Consider the following 18,125-nt stretch of genomic DNA (forward strand, 5'->3'; position numbering starts at 1 on the left):
AATAATGATGATTACACCTGGTGCTGTGAATACAATTTAATGTTATAAATTTTAGTTAAATCTGCCTTTTTTTACCTAAAATAAAAAGATTAAAATAGTTTCCAAAAATGTTATTCATTACTTTCGTCAACTTTCTCTTCCTTTTAACGACTGTCAACGGTTTGTGTTATTTGCTGCCTTCGTACGTAAACAAATGTATCGTTCGCAGCAACATTCGTCACGCTTTTACGACCCTCCACGCATAGTTTATCTGATAAGCGTAGCTGTTGCAGTATAGAACAGTGGCAAATGCTCGCGTTACATTATCGTTTTTGCTAACCATTGTGCAAATCATCTCACCGCTAGGTGTTGTCTCAATTGGGGTGCAAAGCGTTTGCTTGGCAGCATGTTGCGGAAAGTATTACCTACCTCAAGCGCGGTGAAAGTTGCCCGCAAATGTGTGTTCAGGAATGCCAGCACGGCGGCACCGATACGGCCACGGATCTGTATCGTAGGTGCGGGACCGGCTGGTTTCTACACTGCCCAGTACATCCTCAAACATTTGGATAACTCCGACATTGACATCGTGGAGAAGCTGCCGGTTCCGTTCGGATTGGTGAGGTAAGCACCGGTAGAGGAGTGTTTTTGAAAGCAGTTCGACGGTAGTAATGTCTGTCTGTGCTTCACTTTTTAGATTCGGCGTTGCACCCGACCATCCCGAGGTGAAGAATGTCATCAATACGTTTACCAAAACGGCCGAGAACCCGCGTGTTCGCTTTCTTGGAAATCTTTGCTTGGGGAAGGATTACACCCTAGAAGAGCTGCGAGAACGATATCATGCTGTTTTGCTTGTAAGAATTCATCTGTTTTTTAACAAACCATCAAAGGAGAGTTTAATTTAAATTGAAACACCCTTTTCCAGACGTATGGTGCGGAGCAGGACAATACGCTGAACATTCCGAACGAAAATTTGCAGAACGTACTCTCCGCCCGAGAGTTCGTCGCCTGGTACAATGGACTGCCCGGGTTTGAGAATCTTAATCCCGACCTTAGCGGGAAATCTTTGACCCTGCTGGGTCAGGGAAATGTTGCCGTCGACGTCGCACGCATCGTTCTGTCCAGTGTGGATGATTTGAAGGTAATTTCTGCCCGGACTTCACACAAAGGCGTTCATTTAAAATTAACGCAAATTTGTTGCTCCCCCAAGAAAACGGATATTACTGAATATGCGCTCGAAAAACTCTCTCGTAGTCGCATCGACACGGTGCATCTCGTTGGCCGAAGAGGACCGTTGCAGGCAGCGTTCACTATCAAAGAGCTGCGAGAAATGCTGAAGCTTTCCAGCTGCACAACAAGATGGAGAGCAGACGATTTTGACCGTAAGTTAGATCGTTTATTCGTGCACCAAAACGCTTTGAAAAACGCTTCAAATATGAATATTCATCGCAACTCATGTCCCACTTACAGATGTTGAAGAAAGCATACCAAATCTACCTCGCCCGAGAAAACGTATCACTGAGCTGATGGTGAAAAGTTTAGCAGAACAGGCACCGAACAATGTCCCACCCGCTGGACGATGCTTTCAGCCCATCTTCTTCCGTTCGCCAGTCAACTTTGTTGGCAGCGGGAAGGTGGAAGCCGTCGAGTACGTCGTCAACAGGCTGGCGGACGGTAGAGCCGTTCCGACGGAACAGCGGGAAACGATCGCCACCGATCTGGTGTGCCGCAGTATCGGCTACCGAGCCGTAAGTGTCGACAATCATATCAACTTTGATGCAAGGAAGGGTTGCGTTAACAATGCTGGAGGTATGAGTTCAAAACAAGCCGTTTAACTGCCGCAAATTTTAACCAAAATAAAACAAATTATCTCTCCAGGTCGTGTATTGAAACGAAATCTCACCGGAAGCGATCAAACGATCGACGACATTGAGGACAAGTACGAGACGGGCCTGTACGCGTCCGGCTGGCTCGCAACCGGCCCGACCGGTGTCATCTTAACGACCATGAACAACTCGTTCGGTGTGGCCGATCTGGTGTGTCGTGATTTCAACAGCAACACCATACGGCTCAACGGTTCCCGGCCGGGGTTGGAGCTCGCCGGCCGACCGTACGTCAGCTGGAACGGATGGAAAGCGATCGACAGTGAGGAAGTTAGGCTGGGGCAGGCGAAAGGAAAACCGCGGGAAAAACTCACCCGCATCGAAACCATGCTGCAGATTGCATCCAATGCAAGCGATTAAGTTCTGTGAGAACGCCGCAACCAAGTTGTTATCGCTAGTTTAGTACCTGCACGTTCGTGTATGCTGCCTAGTTTATGTTGTAGTAACGTTGTTTCTTTTTTATTGCGTTGTCTTCAAAATTTTACTTTCGGGAGTGGATCGTTTAATCGCATAAAGTTAAGCAGAAAATAGAAGCTTCAATCACGGAATCACGGTCTGGTGTAGATGTGTTTGCCCTTCCCTTACAGCTCTATCACACAGCAGCACGACAGGGTCGTTCACTCTCAGCACCGTTTGAGAGCCTTTTTCGCATCCTTGCTATCGTTGCCGAAGGTTTTCCCAAACCTGAAAACGGGAATCCAAAACCATTAGCACACAATTAGCACACAGCACGCCTTCCTTGGCCTTTTCGCAGCAGCTGCCCCGCCTGCACTGCACTCACCTAAACATAGCCCCAGGCACGTGTCCCTGATAGTTCGGCAGAAGGCCGATCGTTTTGTGATAGATTTCGTTCACCTTCGCCGACGGTTGGGACGTTCCGGCGCCGGCCAGCGTTATCGGTTCCCAGTCGGTGCTGCGCCGGTGGTTGTAGCTGTTGGTAAAATCACAGAGCGCTTTCGAGCTGATCGGTACGTTCGATTCGCCGAACCGTGGCCAAAGGAACGGTTTGTGGCCGGTGTATCCTACAGAAAGAAAGAACACGTATGAAAACAGTGCACAACACACACGCACACACACTACACGCTTTGAAACAAACTCGTAGCATAAGACATCTTTTCCCCCTCCCAGGATGCGTATCCCACAGCAGTTGGAAAGGCACGCCGCGTGTCCGATGTAGCCGATAAGAAGTGTGGCTTTAAAATGCCGTCATATGCAATCGGCTCCCTCTATAGCCTCGGCCACTGTGCCACCAAAATCCAAACAGCAGCGCGAAACTGTCATTTCTATCGATCAAACATTCTGAACGATTGAGCCTTGCCTTTTCGGGAAACGCAGCAGCAGCAGCATAAAGTGCTAAACTAGGCCAATGCTAATCAACGGCCCTTTTCCTTCAGTCACGTCGCGGGAAACTGGTTGAAAGTGAAACCGAAAACGTCAATCAACGGCATGTGCAATATAGGGGGGAAGCTAGCAAAAAAGGCACAATATTGCACTGCGCCCTAAAAGGTTGAAGTCTGATGGAGTGAGAAACCTTACTCAGCAATTGAACCGAGACCCTGAAGGAAAGATGATGCTCGTCTGCCTACCCTTGGAACGCGCACAGGGCCGTTACTAGTTGCCTTGTGTCTTTGGAATGCAAAGTTCTTTCAAACTGTCTGGCTAATAACGATTGCAGCCGTTTTTTAACAGCTCCGTAGTGCTAAGAAGTTCTTCCACAGTTCTGTTCTCTTTGTCACGTTGTATTCAAAATTCAAAAACGTTTTATTAGTACGATCTAATCCACGACAAAACTCGAAATAATTGACAACTACACAAAACCAACCACACCAAAACACTATGTACGTGTCTACCACAATCTATACCTTTTTAAATCGATAAACTTGGGAGAATGGTTACCCGTAAGCGATCGACGCCCGCCCGCTGTTCCCGGTTCCCCGTTTGCTATGCCCCGGTGGATGCGTTACCTAGCTTGAGCCACTTTTCCGGATGCTCGTTCGGCAGCGCCATCGGTGGTGTGTCGCGGGAGAAGTAGGGCAGACCGGGCAGCGGGGGCAAGTTTTCCATCGGCACCTCCTTTACCACACTGAGCGCATCGGGGCGCACCAATCGGAGAGGAATCTCGTAATCATTTAATCGAAGCTGAAAGAGATGAAGAAGGGAAAGCAACAAGAAAAGAACAACCAAATCATGTGCCAATGCTGTACTGGAAAAGTGGTAAAAACCAACACCCCGACTCACTTACCATCCGTTCGCCCAAGCTTCCCTTGGAGATGGTCGAGATCGGTTGCGCGACACGGTGGCGCAATCGCTTCAGCTGTGCCCTGGTGCGCTGACAGTCGCGGTCAAACTCGGACAGCCCTTCGGTGGTGGTGACGGCGTACCGCTTGCCGAACTTGTCCTTCGTGCGCGGTATGTAACCCTCGTACCCGGGCATGGGCGTGAAGCGATAGATCGTGTCCCGCTGATCGTCATCCTCCCGGCGCCGATCGTCATCGTCCAGCTGGGTGGCGACTGGTTGTCGTTCAATCTGCAGGAATGATGTTGAGAGCAAATTATTAGCAAAACCTCTCCATCGTCTTTTTTTTACGGCGAAATGACGAGATATCATACCGAATACTCGTCGTTGGTACGATCGGAAAGGATCAGCTTCTCCGAGTGGGCTACCGTCGGGTCAATCAACAGCCGGTGCGTTAGAGCGGAGTACGTGTTGCCGATGCGATACATGTACTGTGGACAGTACCCTGTGTAGCTGTAAGAGAGGGGATTTTTGAATAAAATATTACTTTTATCTATTGCCCCTTTTAATGGAGACGCCCAGTCGTGCAGTGTGATCGTTTCCTTTTTCTTATTTGAAAATAGTGATGGAGACGCCTGGTAGCTTTCTCCGAAGGGTCTTTTTATTCTAGCTCATACATTATGCCACCCCAATCGCATTGTATGAAATATACTTATGATATTTTTAGCCACATTCGTGCCCATAAAACTACTGTTCAATGTATAAAAAGCGCAAAAATGGCATGTCTGCATACGAAACGGTGTCGTATATCTTTCGCTACTAACCTATAAACTGCTCTCCGACCTATCGATTATTGCGCTTTCCCCCACCAGCTACAGCTGAGTGAGTTCTCACCGAGGTTCAAGGTGAAACGGCCCCACAAACCCATAACAATTCATTGCCAAACAGTAATTCACACCAGCGTATGAGCCTCTACAGAAAAGGCTCCACATTCTTTCGAGCTGGAATGGAAAGCGACTGATACAAAAATTGCGGTTCAATAAATATCCAATCCTACCACCCGGCACCAAAAACCGCAACGAAAAGAGCTGTCTCGTCCTGCAAAACAACTCTAGGTCTAGAGCTCATTGGCGCATAGCGTGTCATAGTTATGGCACGATGGCATGGCAAAATCACACCCCACCTGCTAGCGTGGGAAACAAATCCTGCATGAGTGTTAGCCCTCGCGCGGCCACGGTGCGTGCGTTTGAATTGGTCGATTGTGAAGAGGTAAGAGGGGGAAAGAAAATAATACTTTACGATGAACTTGGCACCAAAGTGGCAGAGCGAAACCGTTTAACACCTCGTCCAAACGGAAGGGGGGACGAGACGAACAATGACAAACGGTGACAATGACGGTGATGGTTGTGTGAGGCAGTCCCAATCTTAGTGGGGAAAGATCATAATTATGCTTTATTTACTTTATATGCATATTTAAGGTAAACAATTCAATGCATATTTGTTTTACCAATGCTGTGTTTTTTTAAACATTTTCATATTAGACTAAATCAGAGGTTTCCAAACTTTTAGCCATTTTTAAGGGCCATTTTGAAGTTACATTTAACTGATAATTACACGTTTATATCTATTTTTTTAAACTAACTATATTATTATTATTATTATTATTACTTTGTATTACTAAAGTATGATTTTAGTGCAAGAAAAGTAAAAATTAAAAATCTAATTAGATTAATTAAAATAATAAAATAATTATTTTAGCCTCCAAAAAATCATGGTGAGCCGTAGTTTGGAGACCTCTGACTTATATTATTAAATTTGTTATTATGTAAGTATTCAAAAAAATCATAATTACTCACCCTGGCACAAAGTGTGGCTGTGGGGTTGAAACGCGTCCTATATTTGGGAGCGACATCTTTCCAACAATTTAAAAAAGCTGCAACAAACAACAAACCGATCCAATTTCCGCTCGTTTGCTGTCGTAATGAAACCGGAACAAGAGAAATAAAATGCAATTAAAAGTTTTTTTTTTTACTTCCTTACTGCATTCCAATAGGGAAAAACAATACAAAAAAGCGTAGTTCCTGTTTGCCAATCCACTTTAATTAGGTCGTTAAACAACATCTTCGCACAGCATTTGATGGCTGCAAACGGAAATTGCCGGCAACTTACCGGTGGCGAAGCTTCCGACGTACTTTCAGGCAGGTGCACCGACCCCTCGTCGTTTACGATTACGGAAATGACTTTAAATTATGTGCAACTCAAACAGCGGAAATGCACCGTCGTGGCCTGAACTGTACCACCACCAACGAAACTGAAACAATAATCACCAAAACAGCACACAGAAATTTTGGAACCGCTTTAAAGCACTCGGAAGCACAGTCCGTACAATTTATCCGATCGAAATATCCGAGCCCAGGCTCACTACAACACTGCAACCTTCACACTGCTGTGCTGCAACCGATGTGTACTGCCGCTTGGCCCGGCGCCTGCTACGACCACCCCACACGATCGAGCCGAATCGAACGTGAGCTCTGTGCCCCAAAAATGCGGCAATACCGGTCGAACCCTAGCGCACAACTGTTGGACATGGTAGGCCATGGAATGCTCGATTGCTTCGTGTCTGTGGACGGTACCACCAACAGTACCGCCATTGGTTTGCCCTTTCCGCGAGCCCAGCTAATTTTTCCCCCGTCGGGAAAGGTTTGCCACTTGGTGTTTTTTTTCTTGGTTTTGTTTCAGCTGTGCTCAAGCTCAACCCCCAGAAGCCGTTCCGTGGCCTGTTGTTTGAACGTAACGACTTGTTTAGCATGGAAAAGCGCGCACTTCAAGTACCCAAGTTGGAAGGGGGTTCCGTTTTGCGAGCGAGTGAAAGGGGCATTGTGTGTAAGCCGAAAAGCATGGTGTACCGAGGGGGAAAACTCGAACGCATATGCTGACTAATAAAATCATCCGCTTTATGTTGCAGGGCAATTCTTGCGAAGGTAAGGACACGAACCTTCCTTACTGTATTAAGTGTTTTTTTCTGTGATTTCTTCTTACCAGACATGTTTTTTCCCGGAGCTCCTAGTGCCTGCAGTATTAAATGTATCTAATCTTTTTTTTTCAACTCTCCACAGCAGAAAGGCCTATTTCGTTTGATACGATCGTTATCTTCGACCCCGAAACCGGCTGGTGTCTTAATACAAAGCCTAATTCCTCTCCTTCTTTCTCTCTCTTTTCATTCGACGGCAATAACAAAACCGATCAAAACTATCAGCTGACCATGCTGCAAAGGAATGCTTTGGCCTTTTTTTGGCCTCGAACCGACCTTAACGCGAGACAGCAATGTGCGTGTGTGTGCAGCACCGACAGCAGGTACAGCAAGAAGAGCGCCAGCACCAGCTGCAGCGAAAGGACGCGCGCCGCGGTTCATAAATTGTCAATCACCAACCTGTGCAAGCTTGTCTACCTTCGCGAAAAGCTCCTGGTACGAGGCTCATGATTTATCGATCTACCATCAAGTGCTCTCGACCCTTAATCAATTTGCAAACCGAGCGAGAGTGGAGGCGCTTGCTCCTTTCCCTTTTTTGCAGCCATTAAGTAGAGCCAAGGGACTTTCCGGTGGGGGTTTAATGTTTTTGTTTTGGCTTTTTTTAATGCTCAACTGGCATGCACTCTGGCTGACTGTAAGCACGTTGGCAGAGGACCTTTTGCACAGCACTGTAATCTTCATCGCCGCTATTAACTACGATTGCCGATTGCGATCGTCAATAATGTTTCAATTGGAGGACAATTTATTTCAACTTCAAGAGAGATAGAAATACAAAAGAGGCTCAAGTACATTCGAATTACATTCGAAAATACCTTTTTTGTAGTTTCAATTTCCCTTACCTTGTCTAGGGGCGATATCGAACGTCCTTGAACATAACTGACATTTGATAATTAAAAATTGTATTATTTATAGAATTATATATAAACACATTTCTGCTTCCCCTACCTATCCCCAACGACTAGGACATTGTACAACTTTCCAAGGTCTTTCGAGTGGGTCGGCATAACCATCTCTCAATCTCGCCTTTTCAGTACATTGTGCCCTGTGTACACAATGTGACAAACAAAATGTAATGAACAGAAATAACAAAACCAAACGGTCGATCGGAGGTTAAAATGGAGCTTCCGAGGTGGAAAAACAAATCGAATAATTTGTTTCACAAACACACACAGTCCCCATTTCTGGTCCGGGGTAGCTGGTCTGGTGAAGTCGTGAGGGACTCATTACGCGCTCTGACGTGCGTAGCTACATGGTACGATGGAAGTTTTTTGTAGGCTTTAATACCTCTGAACTTTCCTGAGTCCAGTTTTAAGGCATTATCACGCAACATTAGTGCCAAATGCAATTAAGTACAAAACGGCCCAGCAAATTCCCAACATTCTGAGTAATCATCTGCAAATAACCCTAACGTGCTAATTAGTACCAACGTGGTCACATACGGATCGGCCCTATGAATGGATTGCATTTCTTCGCTTCTCGTCAAACTCTTAAAACCGATGACTAAATGTTGATACATGAAGATCAATTGCATCGCGGCGGAAGTCAGCGGCTGAATTCCAGCGAACCCCCACATTCGGTTGACAAATCAGGAAACGAAATGAATCACGCAATAATTCGACGGTGGGCAGAGCAGACCAACCAAGAGGTGTGAATCGGAAGATCAGTAGCCGATCAAATAAATACAGCGATCATGCCTGCCGTCCGGTGTCAGTGTTTCAACAGTCTCGGAAAGCGTCGGAAGGTTGTGTCGTGCTACAAGCTAAAGTAGAACCATCTCAAGAACCAGTTTCGTGATTTGCAGCAACTTGTGTTAGTGTACAATTAGCGTTAAATTAAACGTGATCGTTCGCCATGTCTCAGAAAATTATTGTGAGTGGAGTTCGCTTGCTTCCTGTTCCGGACCGTGCTGGGCTTTACTGAAATGGACATTTTTCTTTTCTCGCTACAGATCAGCCTCTTGGTGTGTGCTGTCGCCATACCCGTTGTAGTTCACAGTGCGCCCAACCGAAACACAGCGGAAGTTGCACCACATCGGACTGAAGAAGAAGTTTTGGCAGTTACGAATCTATCCTCTTCCACTGTGAGACCTTCGAACGAACTCGAACACAGCGATGAAGGATCTGATCTGCAAGAGAATGCACCTTCATCGCGAACGAAACGAGCCATCATCTTCCGGCCTCTGTTCGTCTATCGACAGCAGGAAATTAAGAAGCAGAAGCTGAGAGAGATGCGTGAACAACAGCAACAGCAGCCACAGAGAGAACAGTCGGCTGCCTGTGCCGCTTGCCAGCAGCAGCAGCAGCAGCAGCAACAGCAACAAACACCCAGAAAGCCTGTCCGGTATTATGCACAGAACTATCCGTACCAGCGGTTGTAGAGGGGGAAAACCCCCCAGCTCGATACTGTATCAACAGCACATTTGACCGTATGCGAAAATCATGACTGAACGAGAATCTCATTATCATACACGTATCAAAAGCGCCAAACGTACCATGGATGTGAGATGAGGATTGCTGTTTGCGTGTTATTGCGAATGCAATCTGCCGTTTTGTAATTTATTTATTCAATAAAAAAATCGTTTCATTTTTTTATTCCTCTGCAGTTGATTATTAAATGGATGAACATTCTACAGAGTGGTTTGCAACTGCAATCGACCACGTGGTCGACGGTTGGTTGTTTTATTTTATCGTAAATTTTGGCTTGTATACTTTTATACTCATTTATAACAGTCGGTAGAGTAATATTCTCAAAATTCTATCACATATTAATTTTAAAACAATTTTAAGTAAATGTAATCAAACAAGCAACGACACATTCAAATAAGCGAAACGAATGGTTTACCACTGTGCAACACCCTATCGAACCGGTTCCTTTTTTTACCGCTTCTCACGCCTTTACCGGTTCGATAAACTGTGGCATTGAACACAATGTCAACAAACGTCTGACAGCTGTCTTTCTGCACCGTGTTTTGTTGCGTGATTTTTGCCCTGCACACCCGCTCTATTCTACAACTTTTTTTTCAGCATTTTCACTGAAAGTAAGCGGCAAAAGCATTTGCAAAGTCTGGAGGAAAAATGCTCTCCCGAGCGTGTAGACTTGTGTCCAGGAATTCCTTACATGGAAGGGTTGTTTGTGTGCGGGTAAGCTGGGAGCTATAAAAAAACAAACCCCATCCCTTCGAAGCCGGCCATTTGAACCCTTGATAATGTGCTTTTGCAACTACTTTGCAGGAAGGAGCAGCAGTACCAACCAGTGTCCACCGAGGACGCGATTACCACATTGCCTCGGGACATGCGACAGCCACGCTGCTAAACGCGAGGTTCTCCCCCGTCAAACCCATCACGGCTACAGTGCTGATGCGAAATCTCAGCACAGCCGATGGCGACAAAAGTGCGCTGCTGGAAACGATCCCGGAACCGCCCGCGATTCCACAGGCTGGCGCACCGGAGATTGCCGACATTGTGGCCGGTGCCGAGCCCGCCTTTTCCACGCTCGGACTGGGCGGCTGGACACCGGTCGGCATTGTGCAAAACTGCATGGAATTCCTGCACATCGGGCTAGACCTGCCCTGGTGGGGCTGCATCGCGATCGGTACGGTCTGCGTGCGAACGCTGCTGTTCCCGCTCGTCATTGCGTCCCAGCGCAATGCGGCCAAGATGAACAACTACATGCCACAGCTGCAGGTGCTGCAGATGAAGATGACCGAAGCGCGGCAGGCGGGCAATGCGATCGATTCCGCCCGCTACGGCCAGGAGATGGTGCTGTTCATGAAGGAGAAAAACCTGAACCCGCTCAAGAACATGCTCGTACCGCTGGCCCAGGCGCCGATCTTCATTTCCTTCTTTATGGGTTTGCGCGAGATGGCCAACACGCCGGTCGAGTCGATGCGCGACGGCGGGCTGTTTTGGTTCACGGATTTGACGATCTGCGACCAGTTCTATGCGCTACCGATCATCACCAGCTTGACGCTGTTCGCTACGATCGAGCTCGGCACGGACAGTGCGCGAATGTCGGCCGCCAACATGCAAACGGCCAAGTACATTCTGCGCGCACTGCCGCTGTTCATCTTCCCGTTCACGATCAATTTCCCGGGCGCCATTCTGTGCTACTGGGCGTGCAGTAACTTCTTCTCGCTAGTGCAGGTCGGCTTCCTGCGGATACCGAAGGTGCGCGACTTCTTCAAGATCGATCGTATCGTTACGCACAAACCGGAAACGCTGCCCATCAAGAAGAAGGGCTTTACCGATGGTATTAAAGAATGTAAGTGTCCACAAGAATTTATATTATGAAAACTGTATTTATCGACTTACCCTTTTACTTTTGTTTTGCAGCCTGGACCAACATGAAAATTAGCCGAGAGTTGGAGGAGCGAGCACGCATCGATGAGATCCGTTTCCAGAAGGCCGGCAAGGGACCGCTGGTGAAAACGTTCAAATACGATCCGACGGCACCTCGAACAGGCACTTCCAGCGCGGTTAATGCGAAAAAGCGGTAATGCCCACGATCGGATAACTTCACTCAGTGTAAAACCAAACCACTTCTACAGTAGCTGCATGCAGTAATGCAATAAAAACATCCAATTCCTTGGAGGAACAGGGCCCTCGGTTCGGTTTATTTCAACGGCGTTCCGATACACTGATTGATAACCTCCATCAGGTGCGTGTTTTCCAGTGCGGCCGCCACACGTTCCTTGTCGGTCAGCTGCTTGTTCACCGCGTGCTCGGATGCGTGCGTGCCGGGGTTGATCTCTACCGACACCTTGAAGCGCGGAGGCAGCGCCCGGAGAAGCTTCACCCGTATCGAGAGACCGATCAGCGTTGCCATGCTGCAGTGTGGGATGGTCGGTGTGAAGAGGATGTTGACGATGTTCTTCTCATTATCCACCGTGATGAGACTCTGCTCCAGGACGTGCAGTTCTTCCAGTGTGAGAGGATGTTCCGGATCGTTGATGTTGCGGATTATGTCTAAAGAAGAAAAATCAAAGCAGGTGAGCATAACGTGAGCAAATGGAAACAATGGTCACCGTCGCCAGCTTACTTACCGAAGATTTCCCGCTCATCGAACGGATCCACCACATCCTCGTCCTCGTCCTCTTTCGTGAGCTTTCGATCTTCACTCTTTTTGTACACATTTGGATTTACATTCTCCAGCTCGGTCATTTTTGTTTTATTTACAGTGCAGTTTCTGCCTGTCCCGAGGTAAAGTTGCCGATATTTACTGCGCTATTGTTTTTCTTCCCGATTCAGCGAACCGGTTCGGAACCGGTTGATGTTTTGCTTTGCCTGCCGCAAACTGCCAAATCTGACAGCTCGACAGCCGGCTGTCAAACGGCACGACTCGACGCAAATCAACTGTGGCAATCAAATCCGCAATTCATCGTACAATTTGTGGTGCGGAGCAAAAGCAAAAGGTGTTATTTTACCGTGTTTTGATTCACAGTTCGCTCCGTTTGTGTGCGCAGCCTAGTACCAATTACCGCCAGTAGAAACAATGTCGTCCCGTTACGATCGCGCCATCACCGTCTTCTCCCCGGACGGCCATCTGCTCCAGGTGGAGTATGCCCAGGAAGCGGTCCGCAAGGGCTCGACCGCAATCGGTGTGCGCGGTAAGGATGTTGTGGTGCTCGGCGTGGAGAAGAAATCGGTCGCCAAACTACAGGAGGAGCGCACCGTGCGAAAGATCTGCCTGCTGGACCATCACGTCGTGATGGCGTTCGCGGGCCTGACGGCTGACGCGCGCGTCCTGATCAACCGGGCCCAGGTACAGTGCCAGTCCCACAAACTGTCGGAGGAGGATCCGGTCACGCTGGAGTACATTACCCGCTACATCGCCGAGCTGAAGCAGAAGCACACGCAAAGCAACGGCCGCCGCCCGTTCGGCATCTCCTGCCTGATCGGGGGCTTCGACTACGACGGCGTCCCGCATCTGTACAAAACCGAACCGTCCGGCGTGTACTGCGAGTGGAAGGCGAACGCGACCGGCCGGTCGGCCAAGACGGTGCGCGAGTTCCTGGAGGAGCACTACTCGCCGGCCGCCGTCAGCACGGAGGAGGGCACGATCACGCTGGCGATCCGGGCACTGCTCGAGGTGGTACAGTCCGGCCAGAAGAGCCTCGAGGTGGCGGTGATGAGACGCGACGAGCCGATGAAGATGCTGGACGCACAAACGATCGAGGAGTACGTGAAAAAGATCGAGCTGGCGAAGGAGGAGGAGGCGGAGAAGAAGAAGGCAAAGAAGTGATCGGGCCGCGGCGGGCGTGTGGCGTCGTGTTTTTCTTGCAACACTCTGCACTGTCATGTTTTCTTACGTCTAATTTCAAGCGAGGACTGCTGGATGGAGAAGGGATATCAAGTCGGACGGCGGTGGTTGATATAAAATATTGCATTATAATCACTGAATACACTTGATGAAAATGGATGCGAGTCGGAGGATAATTGTTTCTTGCGCGTGTCTGTCGTAGTGCCGAGAATGAACGGGGGAAACTTCCGAAACCAAGCTGAACACTGTGTCGATCTGCTGTAGGAGACAGTCATTGTCCATCCCATCGGTTCTATTGATTCCAAGACGATCGATTAACGTGTCTTTTCTCTTCGTTGTTTTAGGACAATTTCAAAAGGGAGGAGGATTTGCATCAACGGTTTCACGGTTCAGTCTTAAATATTTTTGCCTATTTGTTCAATTTACGTACAAAATCATCTTTATTAACTTAAAAGTATGCAAACGTCTCATATACTTGATCAGTCCAGTGTATAAATGCATCGTAACTGACCGCTCTACCCGGGCACATCGTAAAATCGTCATTTAAATTAGATCATCAGTACAAAAAAGCCTCCCTAGCCCCATACATTCGGCACAAATAGCTTTTTCTTCCTTGGACGTCGGGTCGTGGCCGGTTCCGGCGTACTTTCCACCGGCTGAGGCGAGTCTTGCCGTCTAAAAATGAAACCTTTTGATTAATGTTTTCCCTTCTTTGTGTCTGCACATCATTTAATTTTACCTTTTGCTGTTGTAATATTGTACACCATCATGTCGATCCTTCCATTCGGCGGCACCACTGACGGTAGGATAGTAGTATCGGTTGTAGTAGTTGTTCCACTTCCATTGCAGGTAAGGATCGTTCCAGCTGTTTCTCCTCGAACCCACCGACCGACGATCTTCATACCCGGGCATACCGTAATAGTTAGGATGGCCACTGTAAACTGCTACATTTTGTGACTCGGCAGCAGCTGGTGAAGAGAACGCACTCGGTTGCTCATAGTAACCGTAACCGTTTGCTGCGGGGCTGTATGAAGAAGAAGGAGAAGAAAGTTTAAATCGAGCACTTTCTAAAACGCGCAATCAAAGGTGGCCGTTTCTATCTCACACTCGAGCGTAAACACACACGCACCGTATCAATGAATTCGAAGCGTAGTAATAGCCAGGTTGATGAAAGAATGGTTCCGGCACTGCTAGACACAATCGCCACTGGAAAGTGACCCACCAGCACAGCACGGTAAGTACAAACGGTTCCGCGCTCAACCCACGATATCTCCACTCGGACGCCATGTTCTAAACTGTCCCTGAAACTCAACAGCTGCACCTAGTTTTGATCGTTTTCTATTCCACTCCGCTGTGCAGCGCAGTTGAGTGCCCGTTGAGTTCGGTTCTTATACTGGGCAGGGGCAGGTAGGGGTTTTGTAGCAGCTGTTGATGGAGCTCATTAGCACCTTCCGGAGCAGGAAACGAGCAGCAACTCCCGGCAGGAAACGGGTGCTAACTATTCCGAACCGGACGAGAAACGAAGAGTCGTGAGCGCAAAAACATGGTTTTTCTATGCAACTTTTACGCGGAATTGGCCTGATGAGATGCCATTCTGGTTACTCATAATGCAAGGTTGCGAATTGGACGGTGCATTGCATTTCAATAGAAACATCGGTTAGAAGGAAGCCTATGGAATACAAGAAGAACTCGGCCCCCTTTAATGTATAACAGAGAAACAGGAACAGAGTCGAACGGAACTGAATCCGGGCAAGGATAGAAACCCCAGAAAACACACCAGAGAAAGCGAACGTGTGAACCTTTTCCTCCCGGTGTCGATCTCATTTCACACCCGTATCTCCGCACCCGTTGACCTAAAACTGGACGATGAACTTGAACAGTGTGGCAGAGTAACGGGGTGCCACTAATTTACAACACTCTGTGAGACAGCAGTTACAATTGCTCCACAGCGATTGTGAATTCGTGGCGCTATTTTGGTAGCAATTCATCAAGCACATCTGTGGGCAACCAAAATATCTGGCTCATCAAAGCGCTCCTCAGAAGAATGAAGCGATTGCTCCTCCATCTGGTCCGCATGCTAAATCGTACAATTAACAGGAGTGGAGCATTCAGAATCCCGAATTCTAATTTGCCCATGTTTGGCAGCAGCAACAGAACAGACCATCCAAAAGCTTATATTTGGTAAGGAAAGATGTAAAATCATTTTTATTAGCACATCCGAACTAATCAATACATACTAAATACAGCGTATATTAGGCACAGTTGTGTTTGTCTCTACAGCGCACCTCCAAATCCCTTCGCATTGTGTATATTATTGTACGTAAGTATAAATAGCAACCTGTTTCAGTTTTTTTCCCCTAATTAACAAACATTTATCACAACATTAATTATCTCCCCGGTCGGGAGCAGAGTTCGAACCCGTGAGAGCCACCCATCGGTGCGCAGTGCTGGATGGTGCGGTTCGATGTTTTTGCTACGACTGCACGCATGGAGAGCATGTAAGTAAATGCAATACTGCAAAACATTGCAATAGCTGCACCATGCAAATCTACTACACGGAAGGATATTGGGGATAACTTTGATAAGCATCATCGTACGTATCATAATCGTTGACAAAGTTGTACGGCGCTATGGTGGTGGTGGTGTGATGTTTCTGCCTTTTAATCTGCTGCTGACGGTACACGAACAGGGGGCGGAAGATTATTTCACGCTTGCTTCGACTGTGGGGCGCAGCAGCAGCAGCAGCAGCAGCGAGTGCATCAAACGAGCGCAGCAAGGAATCATCGCCCACGTGTTCTTGCGCCAAAGGAAGCACGTGCAGCGGGACGTCGTCGCCTGCTACGATTGGTGCACTTTCCACACCTGCATGCATGGTGCACAGTAACAGGCCAAGGCAGATCACGACCGACGATGATACCAGCTGTAATCAGAAAGAAATAAAGAAAATGTCACGATTATTTTCTGTTTTATTCGCTTCTATTAAGCAACTACTAACCATTTGATTGGACTTCATGTTCGTCACTTTGCGCTTTGTATCACTGTTATGTTAAACTCAAAAATCAACCCAACCGTTCTGTTCTTAACACGCGGTCACGATTAGCTCTGTCCGTCCGCTCGCAAGCTTCACCTGCCTCAAACTGATGCCCGAACTGAAACAAAGCAATGTAATTTATACTACGCGTTGAGCGATCGGAAGAAGTCGCCTTCAGCCAAAGAAGATCACCAATTAACACTATCACAAGGCATGTGCCGGGCATGGGAAGGCTGGATCAGAGATGCTCGATCAACTAAATCCGGCAAATGTTGGGCGGGACGCGAGAGGGTCGTTGGAGATTTGTACGTAATTTTTGATTTTACAATCATCGCCAGTGAATTGAGTCAGCGATCACCCGATGATTCGGTAAAATTCGGGTTTTTTTTAGGACATGATGATTCATTATACTCACTATATTTAGCCGTCTAAATTAAGACTAGAGTGAGGGAAGGCTCGTGATACCAGCAGCAGTCCTATTTCGAAACTTTGGAAAGTTAATGATGAATAATATGAATTTACAAGATTGTTAGGTTAAATTGCCTGCGTAGTTTGTGTAGAGAATATACCAAAAGATCAAAAACGATGTACGCAACCAAACCAGTTTGTTCTTACCATGGACACAGTCCTTGAAAGCCATAAGAATCAAGAGTTTTGGACGTGCCTCTCTGTCACTATCTAATAATAAAACTTACACATAAAGGGCCATGTGGAAAGGGTGTCGCCGACTGTTCCACGCTTCGCTTTCGATTACCCTTGAAGATGACTAAATAATTTTTACCCTGTTTAACTGTTTAACACATGCCGCATGGCTGTCGAAAACGTAATGATCAAACAACAGTCACCGCTTCGTCCCCGAATCAGTTGGAGACAAGAAAGCATGGTGAAGAAAAGGAATCATGATACAATCACATGTTGCGGCATCTGAACAGCGTGTCAGTGGAATAGTGAAACAGCTTCATAACTTACAGAACAATGCTTTCTTTCCTTAGTTTTTGTTTTACATTTTTCGAAACACGCTTTCGAATGCGAATGCGTTTGACATGTTTTACCAATAAATAGTAGCTCTATTTGTTGTTTCCATTTTTGTCTCCACCGTTTAGAGGACAGTACAGCATTCGTGCACAGTTTTCGTTTGTTTTTGTATTGCGTTTGCTTCGTTTGCTCCCCGTTTAGTGTTGGCTAGCCGCCCAAGAAGCCGTACGTGTGCAGTACAGTAGCGGGCAATGGCAACGCAGCACTATTACACGATCCTTACAAACTAACTACTACGTGCGCAATTAGCATACATCGACAGTAAAGTTAAGCTGCAGAATGCAAGCATTTCGTGTCCAGTGATTGCACCTTTCTTTTCCCCCCCTTTTTTTACTACTCTCATTTATATTAGTTAAATTGGGAATTTTTTAAAGGATTTTGTTTTGATTAAGCTGTTCATCCCCATCATGAAATAATTAGTAGCCGCTGTATGACTCATCCCTAACTCGTTCGCTGTCTCTCTCGCTCTCTCTCTCTGATTAGGTTACTCTTTGTTAATATATCTTTCTAATATCTCTTCTTCCCCTACCAAGATTTATACCACTCACTAATAGATACATTCTCTTTTGAAGGTATAAAAAATAGTAACGTTTCTTGGTTTACGAGCTCTTGCACGATGATTTGAGATGATTTACCTGGTTTACACCACTCACTGTGTGCAGCCGCATTTTTGTT

At 47.0% G+C, this 18,125-nt stretch overlaps 7 protein-coding genes across 8 annotated transcripts; 4 read left to right on the top strand and 3 right to left on the bottom strand.

Moving 5' to 3' along the window:
- Window positions 1-170: 170 nt before the first annotated feature.
- On the top strand, window positions 171-2,407 carry LOC120950972 (NADPH:adrenodoxin oxidoreductase, mitochondrial). The gene is made up of 6 exons (XM_040369420.2): window positions 171-600; window positions 674-830; window positions 902-1,117; window positions 1,187-1,358; window positions 1,447-1,785; window positions 1,855-2,407. Exons 1-6 carry the CDS (start codon window positions 386-388, stop codon window positions 2,217-2,219), a joined length of 1,464 nt encoding a protein of 487 aa, XP_040225354.2. The 5' UTR covers window positions 171-385; the 3' UTR covers window positions 2,220-2,407.
- Window positions 2,291-11,525, bottom strand: LOC120950973 (UPF0605 protein CG18335-like). 2 transcript variants are annotated; one of them, XM_049606943.1, is made up of 7 exons: window positions 11,437-11,525; window positions 5,952-6,068; window positions 4,470-4,608; window positions 4,102-4,386; window positions 3,824-3,998; window positions 2,641-2,881; window positions 2,291-2,543 (listed from the first exon to the last, which is right to left on the bottom strand). In XM_049606943.1, exons 2-7 carry the CDS (start codon window positions 6,005-6,007, stop codon window positions 2,483-2,485), a joined length of 957 nt encoding a protein of 318 aa, XP_049462900.1. In that variant the 5' UTR covers window positions 6,008-6,068; window positions 11,437-11,525; the 3' UTR covers window positions 2,291-2,482. The 2 variants fall into 2 exon arrangements, with proteins under 2 accessions (XP_049462900.1, XP_040225355.2); XM_040369421.2 differs by lacking the exon at window positions 11,437-11,525 and adding an exon at window positions 6,265-6,742.
- LOC120949566 (probable global transcription activator SNF2L2) lies at window positions 8,069-9,558 on the top strand. Its single transcript, XM_040366948.2, has 2 exons — window positions 8,069-8,995; window positions 9,075-9,558. Exons 1-2 carry the CDS (start codon window positions 8,978-8,980, stop codon window positions 9,501-9,503), a joined length of 447 nt encoding a protein of 148 aa, XP_040222882.2. The 5' UTR covers window positions 8,069-8,977; the 3' UTR covers window positions 9,504-9,558.
- Window positions 10,065-11,719, top strand: LOC120952224 (mitochondrial inner membrane protein OXA1L). Its single transcript, XM_040371441.2, has 3 exons — window positions 10,065-10,266; window positions 10,357-11,386; window positions 11,458-11,719. The coding sequence occupies exons 1-3, from the start codon at window positions 10,201-10,203 to the stop codon at window positions 11,619-11,621; spliced, it is 1,260 nt and encodes a 419-aa protein (XP_040227375.2). The 5' UTR covers window positions 10,065-10,200; the 3' UTR covers window positions 11,622-11,719.
- Window positions 11,707-12,377, bottom strand: LOC120952227 (MIP18 family protein galla-2). Its single transcript, XM_040371445.2, has 2 exons — window positions 12,168-12,377; window positions 11,707-12,090 (listed from the first exon to the last, which is right to left on the bottom strand). Exons 1-2 carry the CDS (start codon window positions 12,283-12,285, stop codon window positions 11,738-11,740), a joined length of 471 nt encoding a protein of 156 aa, XP_040227379.1. The 5' UTR covers window positions 12,286-12,377; the 3' UTR covers window positions 11,707-11,737.
- Window positions 12,378-12,482: 105 nt separating this feature from the next.
- LOC120952225 (proteasome subunit alpha type-7-1) lies at window positions 12,483-13,543 on the top strand. The gene has a single exon (XM_040371442.2). It carries the CDS (start codon window positions 12,617-12,619, stop codon window positions 13,364-13,366), a length of 750 nt encoding a protein of 249 aa, XP_040227376.1. The 5' UTR covers window positions 12,483-12,616; the 3' UTR covers window positions 13,367-13,543.
- Window positions 13,544-13,779: 236 nt separating this feature from the next.
- LOC120952226 (uncharacterized) lies at window positions 13,780-18,091 on the bottom strand. Its single transcript, XM_040371443.2, has 4 exons — window positions 16,380-18,091; window positions 14,514-16,304; window positions 14,124-14,408; window positions 13,780-14,059 (listed from the first exon to the last, which is right to left on the bottom strand). Exons 2-4 carry the CDS (start codon window positions 14,669-14,671, stop codon window positions 13,960-13,962), a joined length of 543 nt encoding a protein of 180 aa, XP_040227377.2. The 5' UTR covers window positions 14,672-16,304; window positions 16,380-18,091; the 3' UTR covers window positions 13,780-13,959.
- Window positions 18,092-18,125: the final 34 nt, after the last annotated feature.

This window comes from Anopheles coluzzii, chromosome 2 (genome assembly GCF_943734685.1).
Source record: "Anopheles coluzzii chromosome 2, AcolN3, whole genome shotgun sequence".
Classification (NCBI taxonomy): Eukaryota; Metazoa; Arthropoda; class Insecta; order Diptera; family Culicidae; genus Anopheles; species Anopheles coluzzii.